The sequence below is a fragment of the Pelobates fuscus genome, chromosome 5 (genome assembly GCF_036172605.1).
Source record: "Pelobates fuscus isolate aPelFus1 chromosome 5, aPelFus1.pri, whole genome shotgun sequence".
In the NCBI taxonomy this organism is placed as follows: domain Eukaryota; kingdom Metazoa; phylum Chordata; class Amphibia; order Anura; family Pelobatidae; genus Pelobates; species Pelobates fuscus.
In genome coordinates, this window is record NC_086321.1 from 180,075,269 (window position 1) to 180,094,444 (window position 19,176).

The window sequence follows — 19,176 nt, forward strand, 5'->3', positions numbered from 1 at the left end:
CAGTGGTTGTGATTTTGGTGTGTGTTGTGGTTATAGTGTGCGCAGTGGTTATGGTTATAGTGTGCGCAGTGGTTATAGTGTTTGTTGTGATTATAGTGTGCGCAGTGGTTGTAGTGTGCACAGTGGTTGTGATTTTAGTGTGTGTTATGGTTATAGTGTGCGCAGTGGTTATAGTGTGTGGGGAGAACACCTCTACAAACCATGAGGTATTTTATTAATTGACAATTTGGCTCTCAGTTCGCTGTTTAATAATGTTCCCCCCGTTAACGGTATCGCTCACCCCGGCCTCTCCCGCTTCGCCCAGACATGTTCTCAGATCGGTGACTATTTCCAAGACGCCAATGGAAAGCTGGCCTATTCGCTTATTGGTCGCAGTAAGTGTCACTCAACACTGTCATGTGACACGATAGGCCGTAGGATCCACCCAGCTACCGAAGGAAAATGCGTCGTTCCCGTATGAGCGCGGTGATTGGCTAGCCGCTGCTGTTAGTGTAGATTGGCTGAAGGTTAAAATGCTGTATATGGGGTTCGGCTTATGAGAGAAGACTGTTGCTTTTATTGGCATTCAGTTAAGGCTAACGGCTGGCACGGAGGGCGTTGCACCATGTTGCTGTCACGGCTCCGATTCCAGCAGCTTCGAGTAAGTCATTTGTAACATAGACACTGTATGTGCGTAATTCAAAACGTTTCCTTAGCGCCGTGGGTTCAGGAGTGCACGTGCTCTCAGGCTCCACCCTCTTCATTTGCATACTGGGAGCAAGTGTTGCTGGGATCAGTCCAGTGTTGGCGTTGCCAACACTTTACAAATGTTCTGATTGTGATTTTTGCTATTTCTATTTTGTAAAGCGTATTTCATCTGAATAGTTTGAAAAACAAAGGAAAACTATTTGAATCAAAAAAAACAAGCAATTGTCACAATAAGTGTACGTATTATATTGACTACGATACATATATAGAGGTCGTTCGTTCATTTGGAGATGTGCGGAAGGGAAGCTCATTGCTGAGGTCACCTACTGAGCGCGTCACGTTAGTGATGTCACTCCCATATCTATACCTCAGGGAAGGTCTGAGAGAAGAGCCCATTGTCGCCCTTGCAGGGTGTCACTCGATACTCAGGGTGAGTGAGTCCCCAGCAACCCCACGCTGGAGTGGATCGGCCCGTCACGTGGTGTGGGACCATGCAGAAGACGCCAGGCAGCGCGGTGAGGGGGAGGCTGTGCCGCAGATTGAGGCACATCCCTCGCCCCTCCCATGTCTCGCACGGCCGATGCAGTCTCACATCCCGGGTCTTGGAAGTGGCTCACGGCTTGCAGTGTTAGTCCAATGGCTGAGGCAAGGTAGCTGCACGGGATGTGTGCGCACCCTGTAACCCAATTCAGACTACTCTCCCGCCGCTCTTTTATTGAATTTTCTTGAATTACATAGTTAAGACATTATGTGCTATATAGAATTCACTCATAACTAGAAATATGGAAATATTGATTTCAATAGTATTGCATTTACTCCAGCAGGTTTGTCCACTTCCCTCCTGTCTGTGCCCGCTCTTGGGAATACAAATGTATAAGTTACCAATCACACAAGGCTAAAAATGTACCCTATCGGGGCACTCTTATTGGTGCTAATTCTGCAGCTGCTTAGTATATAGCTCCATAATTTCAATGGTATTAGGGAGCTATCTACTAAAATTATCTAGGTAAAAAGTTACTTGGTATTAGTGAATAAGGGCGTCCTAGCACAAATGAACAATGTGGGAACATTTCTTTGACTACAGGAAATGGAGTGGACTTAAGCTCCTCCTTCGGTCAAATCTGGTCAAGCGTAGGAAAAATACATACTACAAAGTAGTCCATACTTTTTTATGCTTTAAATCGGCACTGTCATGCCGAACTTCCCTTTCGTTGATCGATTCCTCTTCTCTCCCTCTGTCAGGATCTGTTCTTCATTTCTTCCTGTCTGCTCTAGTTTTCTTTAAAACATAAGACAAAGTAGAGACTATTTGTCTTATGGAGGTTTCCCACGCCTGACCAGCGGAGGAGCAAAGTGTGCTTCATTTCCGGTGATCAGAGCAATTTCCCCACAATTCTCACCTTTCCTCCGTATTCCCGTGAAGCCTCCTTTCACTTTTCCCATAAGTGCTGTCATTTAGAACAGTTTCTCCATTCGTGTTAGGACGGCTTTAGGACTTTGTTCGGATCAGAATTTCCGATCCTATTCGTGCTGTGGCTGCATCTTGCAGCCACTTAGTAGATAACTCCCTAATTCCCACAGTATCTACCGCGAGTAGGGACTTTACCGCGAGTAGGGTCATGTATTAAACAGCCAAGGGGTATTTTTTTTTTTTTTTTTTATAAACCCCAAAGCACTTATTAATACTTAATAAGGCACACAAACAGTGTAGGTTGCAACACTGTAATATGTGTAATACAAACATACAAAACTAAGCCCTGCGATCAACCTCCCATTTCTCCTGGACGGCAGCAATGACTATAGTACTCATCAGCCCCCAAAAATAGAATAAAAAAAAACAAAAAAAGTCACGTGCATTTGCCTTGATGTGGCAGGTCAGCTTGCACTTTAAAGACATTTGGAGTGATACTACAAGCCTTGAGAAAAGTCAAGTGATGGTACTGAAATGTTGAGATAGATATAGATCTATATCTCAAAGGATGCATTTGAGGAAGGGATGCACTCTTTCACACACATACTGCTGCTAACTGAAATACTCTGTATAACATATACAGGTACACTGGAATGTGTATAAAAACTGTTGCGTTCACTTTCATGTCTCAGTTTTGTGTGAAAGTGTCATTTCATATGCACAATGTCTTTGTTGCCAGGGTATATTGCCATGCACCCAGGCTTTCTTTAAGAGGTACATGTATATCTGAACCGTAATAGAATCCTCATGTTTGTTTGTTTTCTCCACTTAGTGTCCCCCACCTCCTTATTAGTAGGTGCCCATGGGTGAGAGCTAGAGAGAACAGTGAGATTTCTCAGATTAATCAATTTGGACAAACTACATTTTTGTGGGTTAGGAATTTTACCCCACTTTTGGGTCCTGACCAAGAATCATTACTATACCTTCTTTTTAATCTGTCACATTCTTTTGTGTACTTCTTAAAACTTCCATCTTTAGCTTTGTATAGTGTTATCAGGTACATTTCTCATGTTTCTACTGTTATAGACTCTGAGCACACAGGCTCCTGGACTGTCACAGCTTGACAACTCAACAGGCTTTCTGTCTCAAGTGCCTCACCGGAAACATCCTGGAATCCTGCACTTAAAATTAATTTGTTTACCACAAAAGGCCCACAATGCTGTTCAGGTTCTTCTGAAAGGTAAGTAACCTGGCGGCAGCTTCTATATTGTGTAGATATTTCGTTCAGTAGAAATTTTAGGAATAGAATAGAATTAAACTATATCACATTCAATCATACAAACAAATCAGGGCTTTCCCATACAGTAAACTAAATTGTTGCATTTTGTAATTTTGCTGCAAAAAAGTTAACTGTATGCAACTATATCCATGGGATATTGCTTAAAGGGTAGACTGCACTACACCTGACGTTTACAAATCTTATTGTTTTCCACTGAAAATTGATGCTGAACCTATCTATTTATTTAAAGTGGCATCATCACTTCAACTAAGTTTCATGACACAGTTATAAGGGGTGTATTACCAGTCTGGTGTGATTGCATATCAGGAAGGCCTAGGAAAGGCCTGATGGCATTTTGCATGGGGCGAACGCATCTAACAATGCACTTGAACTCTGCTGTTTGGAGACATTTTCCCTGTTGTTCCCTGATGTGGGAAAATTTTGACATTCCCACCGAACCCTGGACAGATGTGTTATATGCATAAATAAAATAAAAATTACCCTGACATTATATAAAGGGGGAAGAAAATAAGGTTTAAGAGTTTGTAGGTAGGTGATTTTTGTTTCCTCTGGTCTGTTTGTACATCCAGCTAATCACAATGCTTAACAAATGCAGTCCTGTTCTGAGCAAACCACATGGAGAATTTGCCCAAATACTTTCAGACTGGGATCTATACATTTGCTTATACACTGACCTTAAAGGTACAATCTAAGCACCAGAAATCTCTTCTTATTTTGGGACAATGGGTTCTTCCCCTATAGCCTTGCAGTTGAAACCAATGCTGTTTCTATAAAAACTGCTCTGTTTACATTTTGAAGTTTCCACACTTACTAGTGGCCATCACACACACACACTCACAGAGCGCTTCTGACTGAAAAAGATTAATTAATTAAATATTTTGGGCAATGGATTCATTGATTGCCTTGTAAATATGACTAGACAATAGTAATCAGGACTGGTGGCTTTACCGCAGGAAGATTGGAGACTGTTCTGGTACTGGAATACATGTTTTATTTAAATTTTAATGTATTTTTTTATTTATTTTTTTCATACTGCTGTGGGATCATTGCAGCTTATATTTTTAACCATACATAGCTTTTATAATTATGATGTCAGATTATGTTATTTTTTTTTTTTTTTTTTTTTTTTTTGTATTTTGATATTGAGGTCATCTTGGATTAGTGGGTATGGGTGTCTTACCACAATGGGCTCAATTTAATATTGTTAATAGCTTTCCTAATAATTTAATAGTCCATAGCTATTTGGTTGTTCTAAATTAGTAGTTGTGACCGTATCACTTTAAATTTGCTCTTTACTGCACTCTGTATTTTGTATTTTTTGGTAGCCTGTTTATCATTCCCTCAAATAATGGCTCATGTTTTCAGAATGCTCCATCAGACAGCTGGAGGATCGTGTCACAGCCCTGAAAAATTACCTCTGGAGTCGGAAACGACCAGCTGAAGAAAGTGATTTGAGAGCACAGGCTGCAGAGTTGGAGAGGAAGACCAAAACCTATATGGGAAGCATTCCAGGTATGTGTATGACAAACAGCGCAAAATGTCTTGGCCATTTCATTACATAGCAAATTCTTTTAATACAATAGGTGACTGTATTCTCTTAAAGTGACACTATCGTCATCTAAACCAGTGTTTCCCAACCCAGTCCTCAAGGCACACCTACCAGTTCAGGATTTAGGGGTGATCCAATTGTGTCTAAGGTGTTTTTTCTATTTTTTTCCTAAAAACACCTTAGACAAAACTGGGTAATCCTTAAAGGGACACTATAGTCACCTGAACAACTTCAGCTTAATGAGGTTGTTCAGGTGAGTGCTACAGCTCCCTGCAGCCTTTTTCTTGTAAGCACTGTATTTTCTGAGAAAATGCAGTGTTTACATTGGAAGCTTGGAACACCTCTTGTTGCAGTCAATCAGATGGCCACCAGAGGGACTTCCGAGTTCAGAGGCCCTAAAAAGGCCTCACGTATGACGTATTCACGCATGGGTGAATACATCAGACGGGCTATCAGCACACAAAGCACTGTGGACACGCTTTGTGTGCTGAGGCTGTCAGCACTGCTGTGGGAGTGGCTTCAGCTGAAGCCAGAACCCACAGGGACTCTTTCTGTCCACAATAGTGGTTGAAGGGGGAGGGGGGGGGAGACCTACTCTCCTTGCCCCCACCCCTGTGCGGCGGGTGGGGGCCCTAAAATTATCAATAAGGGGGGGACCTACTGTCCCCCCCCGGCCCCCACCCCTGAGCGGCGGGTGGGGGCCCTAAAATTATCAATAAGGGGGGGGACCTACTGTCCCCCCCCGGCCCCCACCCCTGAGCGGCGGGTGGGGGCCCTAAAATTATCAATAAGGGGGGGTCCTATTGTCCCCCCCGACCCCCACCCCTGATGGGTGGGTGGGGGCCCTAAATACAAAGGGGGGGACCTAGTTAACCCTCCCCCCCAACAAAAAATTATCTCCCTACCTACCCCCCTCACCCTAAAAATAATGAGGGGGGGACATTTAACTAAAAACCTGTAAAAAAAAAAAAAATAAATGAGATAAAAACAACTTACCATTCGATGTTTTCTTTCTTCTAAAATCTTCTTTCTTCAGCCCCAAAAAAGGCCAAATAAAAAGCCATAATAACCGACGCAATAAAAAAAAAACGAACGCAAAAAAACCAATCCATGTTCACCCATGGAGGGCTCCGCGCAGACTGAGCTTTGCAGGGCGGGGGAAGGCTTATAAAGCCTTGCCATGCCCTGCAATTAGGCTAAGAAAACTCTGATTGGCTGGTTTAAGCCAATCAGAGTGCTCTCTGTCATTTTACACAGCGTGGGAAAATTCCAAAGAATTTTCCCACGCTGTGTAAAATGACACAGAGCACTGTGATTGGATGGATTTCAAGCCATCCAATCACAGTGCTCTGTGTCATTTTACAAGCGTGGGAAAGTTCTTTGGAATTTTCCCACGCTTGTAAAATGACACAGAGCACTGTGATTGGATGGCTTGAAATCCATCCAATCACAGTGATCTGTCATTTTACACAGCGTGGGAAAGTTCTTTTGAATTTTCCCACGCTGTGTAAAATGACACAGAGCACTCTGATTGGCTTAAACCAGCCAATCAGAGTTTTCTTAGCCTAATTGCAGGGCGTGGCAAGGCTTTATAAGCCTTCCCCCGCCCTGCAAAGCTCAGTCTGCGCGGAGCCCTCCATGGGTGAACATGGATTGTTTTGTTTTGTTTTTTTGCGCTTTTTTTTTTTTTTTTTTTTTAATTGCGTCGGTTATTATGGCTTTTTATTTGGCCTTTTTTGGGGCTGAAGAAAGAAGATTTTAGAAGAAAGAAAACATCGAATGGTAAGTTGTTTTTATCTCTTTTTTTTTTTTTTTTACACAGAAGATGAGAACAGAACTCTTGAGAAAGGCCACCGGCCGAAACGCGTTGAAGCTAAAGAAAATTCACGTTGTGCTGATATGCTGTTAGTCTGAGCCAGTCTTTTCCAATAACTAATTGGATGTATTGAATTATTACGTTATAACCCTATGTACTTCTATGCTTGTTTTTAGGTTAACAAAACAACGTTATGTTACTGGAAAAGGGTAATATTCATTAGAGTGCTCTCACCACCCACTTCTGTTTGTATTTTGTATTATTTTATGTGATAAGTGACTCACATTGGTGATAGGAGCACCTTATTTTTAAACCTTTTTAATCTTTTTAATTTTGTATTCACCTGTAAAGAGTCATCTAATCTTTGCAAATTCTGTGGCCAGAAACAAGTGATTTGCCTCCTAAATGTCCGATAATTGAGCAGTGAGATTTTCAGAGGCATGACCTATACCAAAAATAAAAAAAAATAATTGTTAAAGTTATTTTGGTTACTAGTGACCCTTTAAGATCTATTATATGGAGAAATAAACCAGAGATGTACAATTTATTCGGTTTTATACATATTTGAGTGACATGCTGAGGTATTCACCTTCTAAATGGATGTTAAATAATACCAGATGTTTAGTTTATAAACCAGTCTTGTTTGTGCCTATTCCATTTAAAAACAATGATGAGTGAAGATGTATACTATCATTTTTGCTTCTACTACATTGTCAACCTTGCAACGTTCTTCAATTTACTAACACTAGTCACCAGCCTTTTCTGAGTTTGCAGCAAAATGACAGTAAATAATAATTCCTTGTCTGGTTCTACTTGGTGATCAAGATCAACTCAAGAAACTAATACACTTACAGGAGAAAGTACTATAAAATGATTGATCCCTTGAAGCTTTTCACCAGTATATTTACATAGGAGGCAGGTATAATAGTATTTACCATTTGAATGTCTTTAACAGAGGAGGATGTCTCTGTTCAGGAGGAGAAGGTACGGAATATTGTACTGAAAACTCTGCGGAAGAATACTTACCACTGGCAGCCTCTGAGGTAGGGAACTGCCATGTAATATATCAGCCCATGTCATGTCCTTATGCCCTATGTCTCATAAATTGTGTGCAAAGAGAAAACTGGAGGCATCTAGATAGCTGTGATCCACAGCAGTGCTCTCTCTAGGCCACCATTGTTAAATGGGGTCACTGGGAGCACAATGTTCCTGGCCCCATGGAGAGTAAAGGATCTGGGCATGCAACTACACATCCTGTTATATATATTGTTGCTTCACTGTTCTCTTTTAGTAGAGTTCTTATTTTAATTCATTTCCAGGTTTGACTGTTTGTACATTAGATCTAAAATAAAGGATTCTATATGGGAAATTCTCATATCACACATATATTTTCATTTTGTGTTTGTCACAGTTACACTGATGAACTTTGTCTGGTGTACTTAGCTGCCCGCTTTGATGGAGGATTTGCTGCTGTAACAAGAGCTCTACAAGAGGTGAGGCTATCTACATATTGAACAATTGATTTAATGATTTTCTCAAACTGCCCAGTTTTTTTTTTAAACTACATGAAAGAAGTAGCTTTGATTGAACATTTATTAATTGTTTATAAAAGAAACCATTAAGAACAATTAAATAATATATAGAACATACCTATTGTTCATTTCTTAGGTCAGGAAACTTACAGCATACATGGGACTGTCATTACTTTATACTCTGTCACATGTGCGAGATATGGTCCGTGAACATAATTTGAGCTCTAGCTGACAAGATGATTGAGTAGAGTTTCATACAGTCTCTCTACATTAAGTTTATCAATATAGTTTATTCACTAGGAGATTTATCCTGGATTTTTACTGTATTAAATCTTCCTATTCCCAAGATTCGTCAGCGTGTTCCTGATTTCAATCCACAGACGCTTCTGGATTTTGGTTCTGGTGTGGGATCAGTAACATGGTAAGCAGAGACCATAGTTTTTCATTCAGATGTGACTGGCTCTATACAATGTACAGTTGGCAGGGTTTAATCCTAATGTGTATATACAGAAAAAGTATAGGATGTGCACTCGTTATATAGATACTATAGAGGGCCTTACAATAAAGGAATTTGTTATAATACAATCTATCTGACCTGGAGACATGGCCAGTGCAAAGATTGTTGGCAAAAAATAAAGTGTTGCCATAATTTTTTTTTTTTTTTTTTTTCAACACAACTATAGTTTTTACATTCTGCCCAAAACCACGTGAAAATTATTGTAAAGCAGTATTTGGCATTTAAATGCTGTCAGATGGATACCAGTTATTTTACATTTAAATAGCAAACTACAAGGTAGATTGTGTCTAACATTGATGTTAAAGGAATTCTTCAAGTTTTTATGCAGAAAATAAACTTTACATGAAAACTGTAATGCACAAAAAGCTTTCTTAGTGATGGCCATAGCAAAGCATAGCAGACCGTAATTCATAGGCTGTGTTTTTTTTTTTATAGTAAATTGTATTCAGTAACATGGAAACGTAAGGTGCATTGGCTTAGGTTATGCTGCTAACATAGTGGATGTGGTGTAAATCTTTATTTGTCCCCAATTAAAGGCCACATAAAAAACCTGATAATACGATAAAACTTTTTGAAAATAAAAACAAATCTATACACATTACTGGTCAAGTCTTGCGAGATGCAAAACTTGCCTGTCAGAGTACTTTGGTTTGTTGACCTTTGTTAAAGCTGTCCTGTTTTGAATGCTCAGTCTGTGCAGAACACTTGATAGTAATTACGGTACACCTTTTTTTTTTTTGGGGGGGGGGGGGGGGGGGGGAGGTTGGTTGGGTTGCAGTTTGGTTCTTTTTTATTTTAAGTTCTGTGTATCTTTTTCGCAGGGACCCATGGACTTTATACATACATATATATTTGTCTCTAGTAAATGTAGCTGATTGTTTAGGTACAATTTAATACTCTTTAAGCTAAATTGGGTGTACCTTTTTAATATTGTGATTAACATTTCTTTTTGCACCTTATTCTCAGGGCAGCCCATGCCATATGGGGAGGCAGTATTGGTGAATACATGTGTGTAGACAGCTCTGCATCAATGAACAAGCTCAGTGAGTTGGTAATGAAAGGTAAAAGCTTCCACTGTTCTGACTTTAATAAGTTTTTCATGAGTCCTTACATCTTACTTTTTGTCTCAATTTCCATATCTTAGACTTTTAACCTAATACTATTGCTCTGTCGATAACTTGACATTGGATTATAAAAAGAGTCAGGGTGTGTTGCTTTTTCTGTTTCTCTATGTGCCTATGCAATGGGTGTATAATTCTTTTATTTCTTGGAATGTCTCTGTGCAGGAGGAACAGAGACTGGAGATATGCATGTCTCTGGAGTTTATTTCCGCCAGTTTCTGCCTTTGTCTCCAAAGGTAAGCCATTGACTCTAAATGTCACTTTTCATTTAGCAATCAATTTTCTTGCGTATTCTTCTGTTTACCACTTTTCACATTATGTTTCCTATTGGGCTGTCTCAAAATGTAAATGCGTCCCTTTTTTATATCATTGTGTGTATATATATACCGGTGTGTATATATATATATATATATCATGTCATTTTGGAAAAAATGGATTTAAATTTCTCACATCTTATATCTTTAATGGGTGCTCATTGAGTACTTGTCTGAAAGATTTCTGTGGTAGTAAAAAAGCATAATTCATTAGAGAAGACATTGTTATATGAATAAAAACCTGTTTCAAATAAAACCTTGAAATTGTATGTCAGTTTTGCGTACATCTGAACACCCAAAGTGAAGGGAGTAGAGGAAAGGGAGATCACATTCCTTCTAAAATGGTCATAACGATTAGAAGCTTGTTATGCATATTATGTGCCTCTATAATTCTTGAGATATATATATATATATATATATATATATATATATATATATATATATATATATATATGTATATATCATTATTTTTATTTTATTTTTTTCAAGGTGCAGTATGATCTTGTAGTCTCTGCATTTTCTTTGAATGAACTTTCCAGTATGGCTGAACGGCAGAAAACCATTCAAACCTTATGGAGGAAGACAGGGGCTTTCCTGGTAAATTTTATCTAAATTATTTGATTCTCTTATAGTTAACCCATAACTAACATATTCTATTATAAGGAAAACATGTTGTTACTTTATGTTCAACTCCATTATAAATGTTGTTTTCTAACCCAGAGTGTTTTCTATCTGTTCTTTATCTTTTCTGAGGTGTTGGTGGAAAATGGTACAAAGGAAGGACATCAGCTTCTCATGGAGGCTCGGGAAACAGTGTTACATGTAAGTCATAAATAGTTAAATGAAAAATGTTCCTACTTTAATATTTGAAATGTATTAGAAGCTTACAAGAGTCAACATTAAGGCTCATTCCAGGGTGGATTTTATAATGTAAGTATTTTTTTACACTTTCATTACAACTAAAGGCTTACTCCAAGCACAATGACCACTTCAGTGATTTAAAAAGGTCTGTATGTGCAGCAGGATATTATGTAACACTGTACATACTTATGTTAGCTACCCTGCTGTGGGAGGTGTAACTCCACCTCTGACAAGCTCTGTTTCTTGGGTGTGTTGGGCCTAGTGTATTTTCTCTTTTAAAATAATGGGGATAGAGCATACCTGAGATATCGGGCTTCTACTTTCACAATCGGGTAGGCCCAAAATGGCCGACCTGATGCTGAACTCCCCTCATGGCTCCACATCAATCTCAGAGGATGAAGCAGGGGCACCAGCCACAGCATAGAGGCAGTAAAGCTCTGTTTAAACGGCAACCTGAACCTCAGTGGGCTCCTAAATCTGAAATCTTCACGATGACCACTGACCTCAAAACCTTCTTCTCCTCTGAAATGGTGGTGCTAAAAGCAGACCTGAACACACTGTTTGTCAGAATCCATTCCACTGAGGACAGTATACAGAGCCTGGGGGCCCAGCAAAACACCACTGCCCACCAGCTCCAAGAGGTCTCTAACGCATACACAGTGCTCAGTGTTAAGGTGGTACAGCTTGAAGACATTACACAACAATGCAATCTGAAAAACAGGGGGATCCCTGACATAATCGACGCAGGTGAGCTGCCACAGTATATCAGACGGCTACTGTCCGCCACACTACCACCCAAGCAGGCCAAGAACATACTGCTAGAGGTAATTTACCGCTTGCCAGGGAACTCCAACAACAAAACCTCAGTTTCCAGAGATGTCATTCTGAGTTTCAGGTCACGGTCTAACAAAAAGTCTTTCCTGGCCACAACAAAAGGCCAGTCACCATTTATGTTCGAACAACATGAACTTAGGTTTTTCCAAGACCTCAGTAGATCGATGCTGGAATGGCGGGCATCCATGAAAGAGGTGACAGGCCAATTGTGAAAAGCAGGGATCCCATATATATGGGGCTCACCAAGAGTGCTCACGGTGGAAGAGGATGAGCAACGCTTCAAGATAAATTCTATGTCACAGGCGGACTCTTTCCTAAAGTCTTTGGGACTTACAATTGCCTCTGTCTCAAAGAGCAGCAAATCTGCTCCTAGTTGGGACGTGGATAATATGGCAATCTTTGCACCTGCTGGTTGTACGACTCCCAGATAAGGCAACAACAGGGACATACATGTACCCATTCACCTCTGTTATCTACATCGTTGTTTTAATCATTCTCCGTTGAAATAGTTTATTTTTATTTTATTTTATTTTTTTAATTGCTCCACTGCTCAGTAACTTAAATGCCCTCTAGTGGTCACCTCACCCAACTACCATGAGCTTATTAGCCTTAAGCGACTTACCCACCATCTCCTCCCTCACCTCCCCCGCCAGGCTCCGGGGTTATGGAGCTTACCAACACAACTAGTAAGTCGGGTCACCTAACTATCGACTATCTATCCTGTACCGTACCTAACTTATGTCCGTTAAGCTTTAAATGCAAATACTTAATGTGACTCTACTGTTACCTTTATATGTGACGATAACTGTATTGCATTGTCATGTTTTCTTGTACTCCAAACAAAAAAGGGCAGTTTTCCCGTATTACAATGCGACAGAGATTGCTCCTGTTATCATAAAATGCAATATCTTTACTGTACCACTGCACAAAAAAATAAGAATTAAAAAAAAAATTAGTTTAAACTAATTCTGTTATGTTTGTTTAGTTTTCAATAGTTTCTGCCAGTGTCCAATTAAAACAGGACAGAAATAACCTGAGACTTTGATATGGGTTTCAAATTGGCAAGCTTTTGCTTAGTATGGTTCTATAAACTCTCTTCTTAGACTGACAAAATTACATAATAATGGCACCATGAGACTGTTGATGTAACAGTTTACCAGGAGTTGGAAGGAGATGGCACAAGGAGGAGGCAAAAACAAAAAACACAGTACAGATAAAGTGGTAATCCAAAGGCAGGGTCAGACAAGAAGCAGAAGTCAGGGCTGGCAGCGGAGTATCGTATTTCGTAAGGCAGGCAGAGGTCAGAATCCAGGAAATCAGTCAGCAGAGTAACAAAGATCTGGCAGGAAACACCAAACAAAATGACCAGATACTAGGTCTCAGGCAGCTACTGAAGTCGATGGGGTGGTAAAGAACCTGACTGGGATGCTGGAGCTGTCAGTCCAAACCCAGCCAGCTCTCTTAAAGGGGCGGCCATGCCTTGCTGTCTGCAGGGCTCGGGGTGCACCGTGACAGTTGAATTGGCAACAAGTGTATCTTTTAGATTTGCTGAATTTACCACGTGATTTGCTTTTGTGATTTTTTTTTTTTTTTTTTTTGGTCTGTGTAGGTACAGGACAAACAGATCTGGGACCATCGTCCACCACATATGTTTGCTCCGGTGAGGATTCTTTGTCTGTTTTTGTGTATGCGTATGCGTGAGCATTGTATGTTTGATTGCCATTATGTTTGGTCAGTCTCTTTACTTAAGGAGTCAATTATTCAACTATAATTCAGCTTAAATAAAATAGCACATTTAGAGAAGTTCAAATATGTACTTAAAATAAATCTAAATATTACATTACCGAGGTTTGCCATCAGGTTATTTTATTCTGAGTGGTTCCTAATCAGTTACTTTAAACTCTCTGTCCATTCACTTTAGCTAAAAAAAAAAAAGTGTACGGCATTGATTTCAGACATGTATTATTATTATTTTTTTTTTTATTATTATTTATTACTTAATTTTTACGTTATGACATTTCCTTGCTCTGTTTTCAACAGATGCACCCACTCTGTCCTGCATTGCAAGTTGTAAATTAAAGTCTTGCTCCTGAGTTGTCCGCCAGGAGACATCCTTTAGGTGTAGTTGTCAAAAAAGGTTTAACATTTTAAATGAAAATGGCTGAACTAGGAGCATGTGACGTTTGTTTTTGTTTTTTTCCATCTCCGCTATTTTGGCATTACATCTGAAATGTAATTTTTATTCTTTGGAGTTCATTTTGCGCATGCACCTAAATATTACTTTTGGAGGGTTAACATAATTGAATATGTCAACCTAGCTAAAAGAAAATGAGGAGATACTTATTGGCCAGGGCTGAGTTTGGCTGGCTGGCTCTGCCCCTAATCTGCCTCCTTGATACGCTCAACCAATCAAATTCTTTCCTATGGGAAAGCATTGTTATTGGCTGAGATCACTACTTCTGATAATGTCAGCCAAGCAGGCAGATCAGGGGCAGAGCCAGCAGCAGCAGCAGACTGGAATAAAAGTAATATTTTACTATATTTAGGGGGCAAATGGGGGGGTTAGATGGTGTTGTTAACATTATAGGTCAGGAATACAGGTTAGTGTTCATTTAAAAATGTTGAAATATATGTGAAACTCAAGAGTATTGAACATAAGGTCCCCAGGAAAGGTGTTAAAAATGCTGTAATGTAAGAATTCTTTCAAAACTATAAACATTAATAGGTGATTTTTATCACTTAACAAAATGAGTGTCTGAAACTGAATCAAATAAATATTTGGTTTGACCACCCGTTGCTTTCAAAATTGCATCAGTTATTCTACATACACGTGCACGTGCACAAAGACCAGGGAGTTTGTAGGCATATTGTCAGGTGCATGAATAAACAATTACACCGTACGGGTCAATTTTCCACAGTCACATAATGCACCATTTCAGTTAATCAAAGGTTTTATCTTTTTAATTTTTGTTTTCAGAAGCATTGGCCTAGTTAGCATAATCATTATTAGTCTTGTGCATTCGCCTTTTAAGAGAAGAACATTTTCTGTAGTTATTTGTTTTTGTTACAAGTGTAGAAAATGTTCATTTTATTTTCTAGATTTAAGTTGACACACAATTTTTAAATTGTCAATAATCCTTATTTTAAGTTACTTTCTTGTAGTGCCCGCATGAACTGGCATGTCCCAAACTTGCTCAAAAACTTCAAGTGCCATGTAACTTTACACAGCATTACCAACCACTGCATCTCAGCTTGGTAAGTTTATTTCAGTCGAGCTGGCTAGCTCAGTAGTAAGATGTACAAAAAATCTAAACCTAACAATTTATTTGTAATATTGCATGTCCAGATGCCACAAATCTTTCATTCCTTTCTTCCTCCTCTTTATGACAGAATTCTCAACAACAATGCGAAAAGTTTTCATTCCTTATATTGGCCCGTAATTTTGTTGGAGAAGCTGATGCTCACTGGCCTCGTGTGATTAGCCCTGTACTGCGCAGGCCACGCCACGTGCATTGTCATATGTGCTGTGCTGATGGTCAGATTTACCATGATGTCATCACTACTCGACGGCATGGAAGGTATATTTCAAGCATTGTATAGAACAGTTACTTGTAAATTACAAACTCTACTTGCTGCCAACATACTGAAAAAAATATATATTTTTAGATCATCCTGCAATTACACTTACTCTTGTTCTGATAGTCATATTATATGATGTGAAAGTCACAAAAGAACTACATTGTATCATTTTATGCATTGTTATTACACTAATAATTAACTTTGGTAATATGCATAACACATGTAAGGGACAATACAAATAATTGTCAAACCAAATATATATAATAAAGTATATATTTTTTTTTCACTCAAGGACTAAACATATGGTTTAATAAGCCCAGTACTTAACTCTACAGGAATATGTACAACATTGCAAAATCTATAAATAAACAAAGGGTAGAATTCCTGGGATCAATTAAAACTTGAACTTTTAACAATTACGTTTCTATAAAACTTTTTTTCAAAGACATTTTTGAGTTGTAGTGGAGAGCTGTCACTAGTATTATCATGCGTCCATTGTAGTTGCAGCATATTTAGATCATTTGCTCAGATTTGTTTTTTAACCCCATCAACATCCATAGAGAGTATAAACCATTTTAGTTTCATATATTTTGCTGTATGAAAGCTAATCCATAAATACTTAATTACCCTCATTTATACTCTTGTTATGATTAGCAGCCTGTAAAGGAACACATTTATCTGTCAGAAGCTGCTAGTCACTAATATAATGCCTGTAAACGGTAAAGAAAGTTTAAATGGTCATATTATTCCTACAGTCAAGGGAGTCATGAATGGACCATTTCCCTGTTTGCTTTAACAATCTTTAGACTGCTAATGTAATGCCGTTTAAATACCTTTTATTTAAAGAAATATATGATTTATCTGTATTTACTGTATGCTCAAATGTAGACATTCTTTTTACATTCTGTTGCTATATTTTTTTTTTTATCATTTTTGATTTTATAATAATTCAAACCTTGTGTGAATAAAATGCAAGATAGGGGGCACTATATACATAAATATTTGGGAAATTAATAGCTTTAAAGGATAAACAAAGAAGTAACATATGGGGTGTCCTCACTGAGGATGTTTTTCCAGGACCCCTCAGGCCCACTAGGGCCAATTAATCGAAGTGGCACCAGGCTCGCAGCTGCATGAAATGTCCGATAAACTCCTGGAAGACTGCCACTGGATACTCTTAATACTGCAATGATTTACAATGCAGGACTTGGGGAAATAGGAGAACTGTACCCAGACCACTGGGTATCAATGAGCTGAAGTCGTCTGGGTACCTACAAGTTTGTAAATGCATAAGCATACATTTATTCCTGTTTCCATTTTATTTTATTGAATATGATTTGACTCTTTTATGTTTAAGCTATACATAACCATTGGAGTATAACTTTGCATCACCATATCCAAAAGCTCTGCAGATGTGTGGTGAGGAGTGAAAGAGGGAAGAAAAAACTATGGTATATGAATTTATGTACAGCTGAGTAATGCACAGTTTGAATTGTATTTTCTATATGATACATATTGCTTTATTTTTCAATTTAAAAAATAAAAACTAACATGAAAATTTGATTTTTTTTGTTTGTCTTCTCAGGGACCTTTATCGTTGTGCTAGAAATAGTGAATGGGGAGACCGCCTTCCAGCAGTGGTACCCTTTAGAGACTCTGAGGAAATTGAAAGTGGTGGGAAAAGCACTGCCACATAACCTCTTGAAAACAGGGAGACTGATTCAAATCTGACACTGTGTGTGTGTGTGTGTGTATAGCATTGATGGATAAATCCTGTCTATTTGCTCAACTATTGTGATGTTGCTCTTGACATACATAACATTAGGCCCCTCTAATGCCTGATTGGATGTAAATATTTACATATACCCAGCTCAACATTGGACTAAATAAGATTTTCTCCATGGCTACATTTACAGGATTACCAGGAAATTTCTGTGGTTGTGAACTAACATTAATTTTGTTTTTCTGAGGTGTTACATAAGCTCGTTTTATGAAATTGTTATGATTGCCTAATATATCTCCCGATGTCTGCACAATCATTGCTAGGCAGTTTCAGGTTTCCTTACAGCCCATCCCATACAAGTATAATTAATTGACTCCTCTTTTCTGTTCTTATCCTGTAACCATAGTGTATTGACTGTTCCCATGTTAACAGCTGCTGGGTTCTCTACATACTTTAGTTTTGCATGTGGTAATTAGGGGTTACCTAAGCCCCAGCCTTTAATCTTACCACATCAACGTCACACCTCTGTTTGCTTAAAATAATTTTAATATTGACTAGTGGTGACGTTCTAGAATGAGTTTGCAATTTCTCCTATGGATTTATATAATTTCCTCCTTGGTTCCAGGACCAGAGTCATATGGATCAGGAGACCTGCAGACAAGGGTGGTGTAGAAATGTATAGACTTAACAATGACCTGCTTCTTACATTCATACAGTTTCTTTCTATTCTATCAGTTTTTTCCATGCTTGTAGCAGTGGCTAGTAAAGGCAGATGTTGAAGCCATGTTGCAAAGGTGGTGTAGTATAGCTGCAAAGCGCTTGGTTTACCATTACTGGCAACATCTACTCTCTATCAGGGGCTTTAGCTTCCAACTGCAGTATGGAAATACGCAGACGTTTAAAACAAATATCAAGATCAGACCTAACGGACCCTAAGTTACCGAAAGGTTTGGTGCAGACAAGATGTGTTTAGGGGGTGTTTAGAAATATTCAGGCATTACAGTTTCTGTCCATTAACAGAGAATGCAAGAACCAGAACAAATTTAGGCAAAGGAATACCAGTAAACTGGAATCAGTATCAAGAAGTCTTTCCAAGTAAGATAGTCAAATCTTTAAGCCAACTTTGTCTGATGTGGGAACTTATGGACCAAACCCGACTCCTAACCATCTTGGGGTGAGTGAGATTAGATAGGCTATTTTTACAACGGGGTGACAAGGCTTTGGACCCCTAACCACTCGGGCCACAATGTTGCGGGGATGGTGGTGGACACCATTATCATTATTAGCCCTCACCCACCACCAAAGGCAGAGGGGGACAACTGGTTCCTCCTCTCTCCCCCCCCCCCCCATTATAATATTAAAGCTCACACCTGCTGCCAGTGGGTGGGGGCTGAGGTTAATAATAGTCGCCTCACACTTTATTATATTTATATAGGGGATACTTCTTTAAGCACACCAGGCTCCCAGCCAGCCTGCAATTTTCAAGACCAGGTGTGTCCTTAAGGTAGAGTCCCAGATTTTGTAGAACTACAACTCCCATGATGCTTAGCATGCCTTTAGAATGACAAAACATCATGAAAGCTGTAGTTTTGAAACATCTGGGGATCCACCTTTTGGCACCCCTGTTCTAGACCATGCACGGATGCTGCTGAAACACTCTGCACGGTCCTAGTGCACAGCGTAAGCATGTCTAATGATGCACTGTGTAATTGTCTCATTTATTGTAAATCCCCCCCTCCCCCCTCCCCCTTTCATAATATCGTAAAGCGCTGCAGAATCAGTTGGCGCTATATAAATACCAACAATAATATATATATGTGTATTGAAGTGTGCAATCAACGTTTTGGCCCTCCTGGGCAAAAAAAAAAATGCCACCTGGATTTAATTATGCAAATAGGTAAGAGCCTCCTATTGTATGGTTACTGCAAGGGC

At 39.1% G+C, this 19,176-nt stretch overlaps 2 protein-coding genes and 1 long non-coding RNA gene across 4 annotated transcripts in view; 1 reads left to right on the forward strand and 2 right to left on the reverse strand.

Moving 5' to 3' along the window:
- PARP2 (poly(ADP-ribose) polymerase 2) overlaps positions 1-469 on the reverse strand; it is a 79,521-nt gene extending 79,052 nt beyond the window's left edge. For both annotated transcript variants that reach the window (XM_063454800.1, XM_063454799.1), the window contains exon 1: positions 281-469. In XM_063454800.1, coding sequence (XP_063310870.1) covers positions 281-308 — 28 coding nt within the window. In that variant the 5' untranslated portion in view covers positions 309-469. The remainder of the gene's footprint in view (positions 1-280) is intronic.
- Positions 1-19,176, reverse strand: part of LOC134612681 (uncharacterized) — a 645,290-nt gene that overhangs the window by 481,585 nt on the left and 144,529 nt on the right. The window lies entirely within an intron of this gene.
- Positions 453-17,832, forward strand: METTL17 (methyltransferase like 17). Its single transcript, XM_063454801.1, has 14 exons — positions 453-640; positions 3,185-3,338; positions 4,764-4,910; positions 7,719-7,806; positions 8,175-8,256; positions 8,643-8,716; positions 9,779-9,873; positions 10,099-10,169; positions 10,737-10,844; positions 11,001-11,069; positions 13,552-13,602; positions 15,105-15,197; positions 15,333-15,520; positions 17,107-17,832. The coding sequence occupies exons 1-14, from the start codon at positions 536-538 to the stop codon at positions 17,216-17,218; spliced, it is 1,437 nt and encodes a 478-aa protein (XP_063310871.1). The 5' UTR covers positions 453-535; the 3' UTR covers positions 17,219-17,832.

Excerpts from the sequence above, each read along its gene's own strand:
- METTL17 (XM_063454801.1), top strand. The coding sequence starts at position 536 with ATGAGAGAAGACTGTTGCTTTTATTGGCATTCAGTTAAGGCTAACGGC. Across the intron at positions 3,339-4,763 it reads TGTTCAGGTTCTTCTGAAAG|AATGCTCCATCAGACAGCTG; the intron begins GTAAGTAACCTG and ends TCATGTTTTCAG. Across the intron at positions 15,521-17,106 it reads ACTACTCGACGGCATGGAAG|GGACCTTTATCGTTGTGCTA; the intron begins GTATATTTCAAG and ends TTGTCTTCTCAG.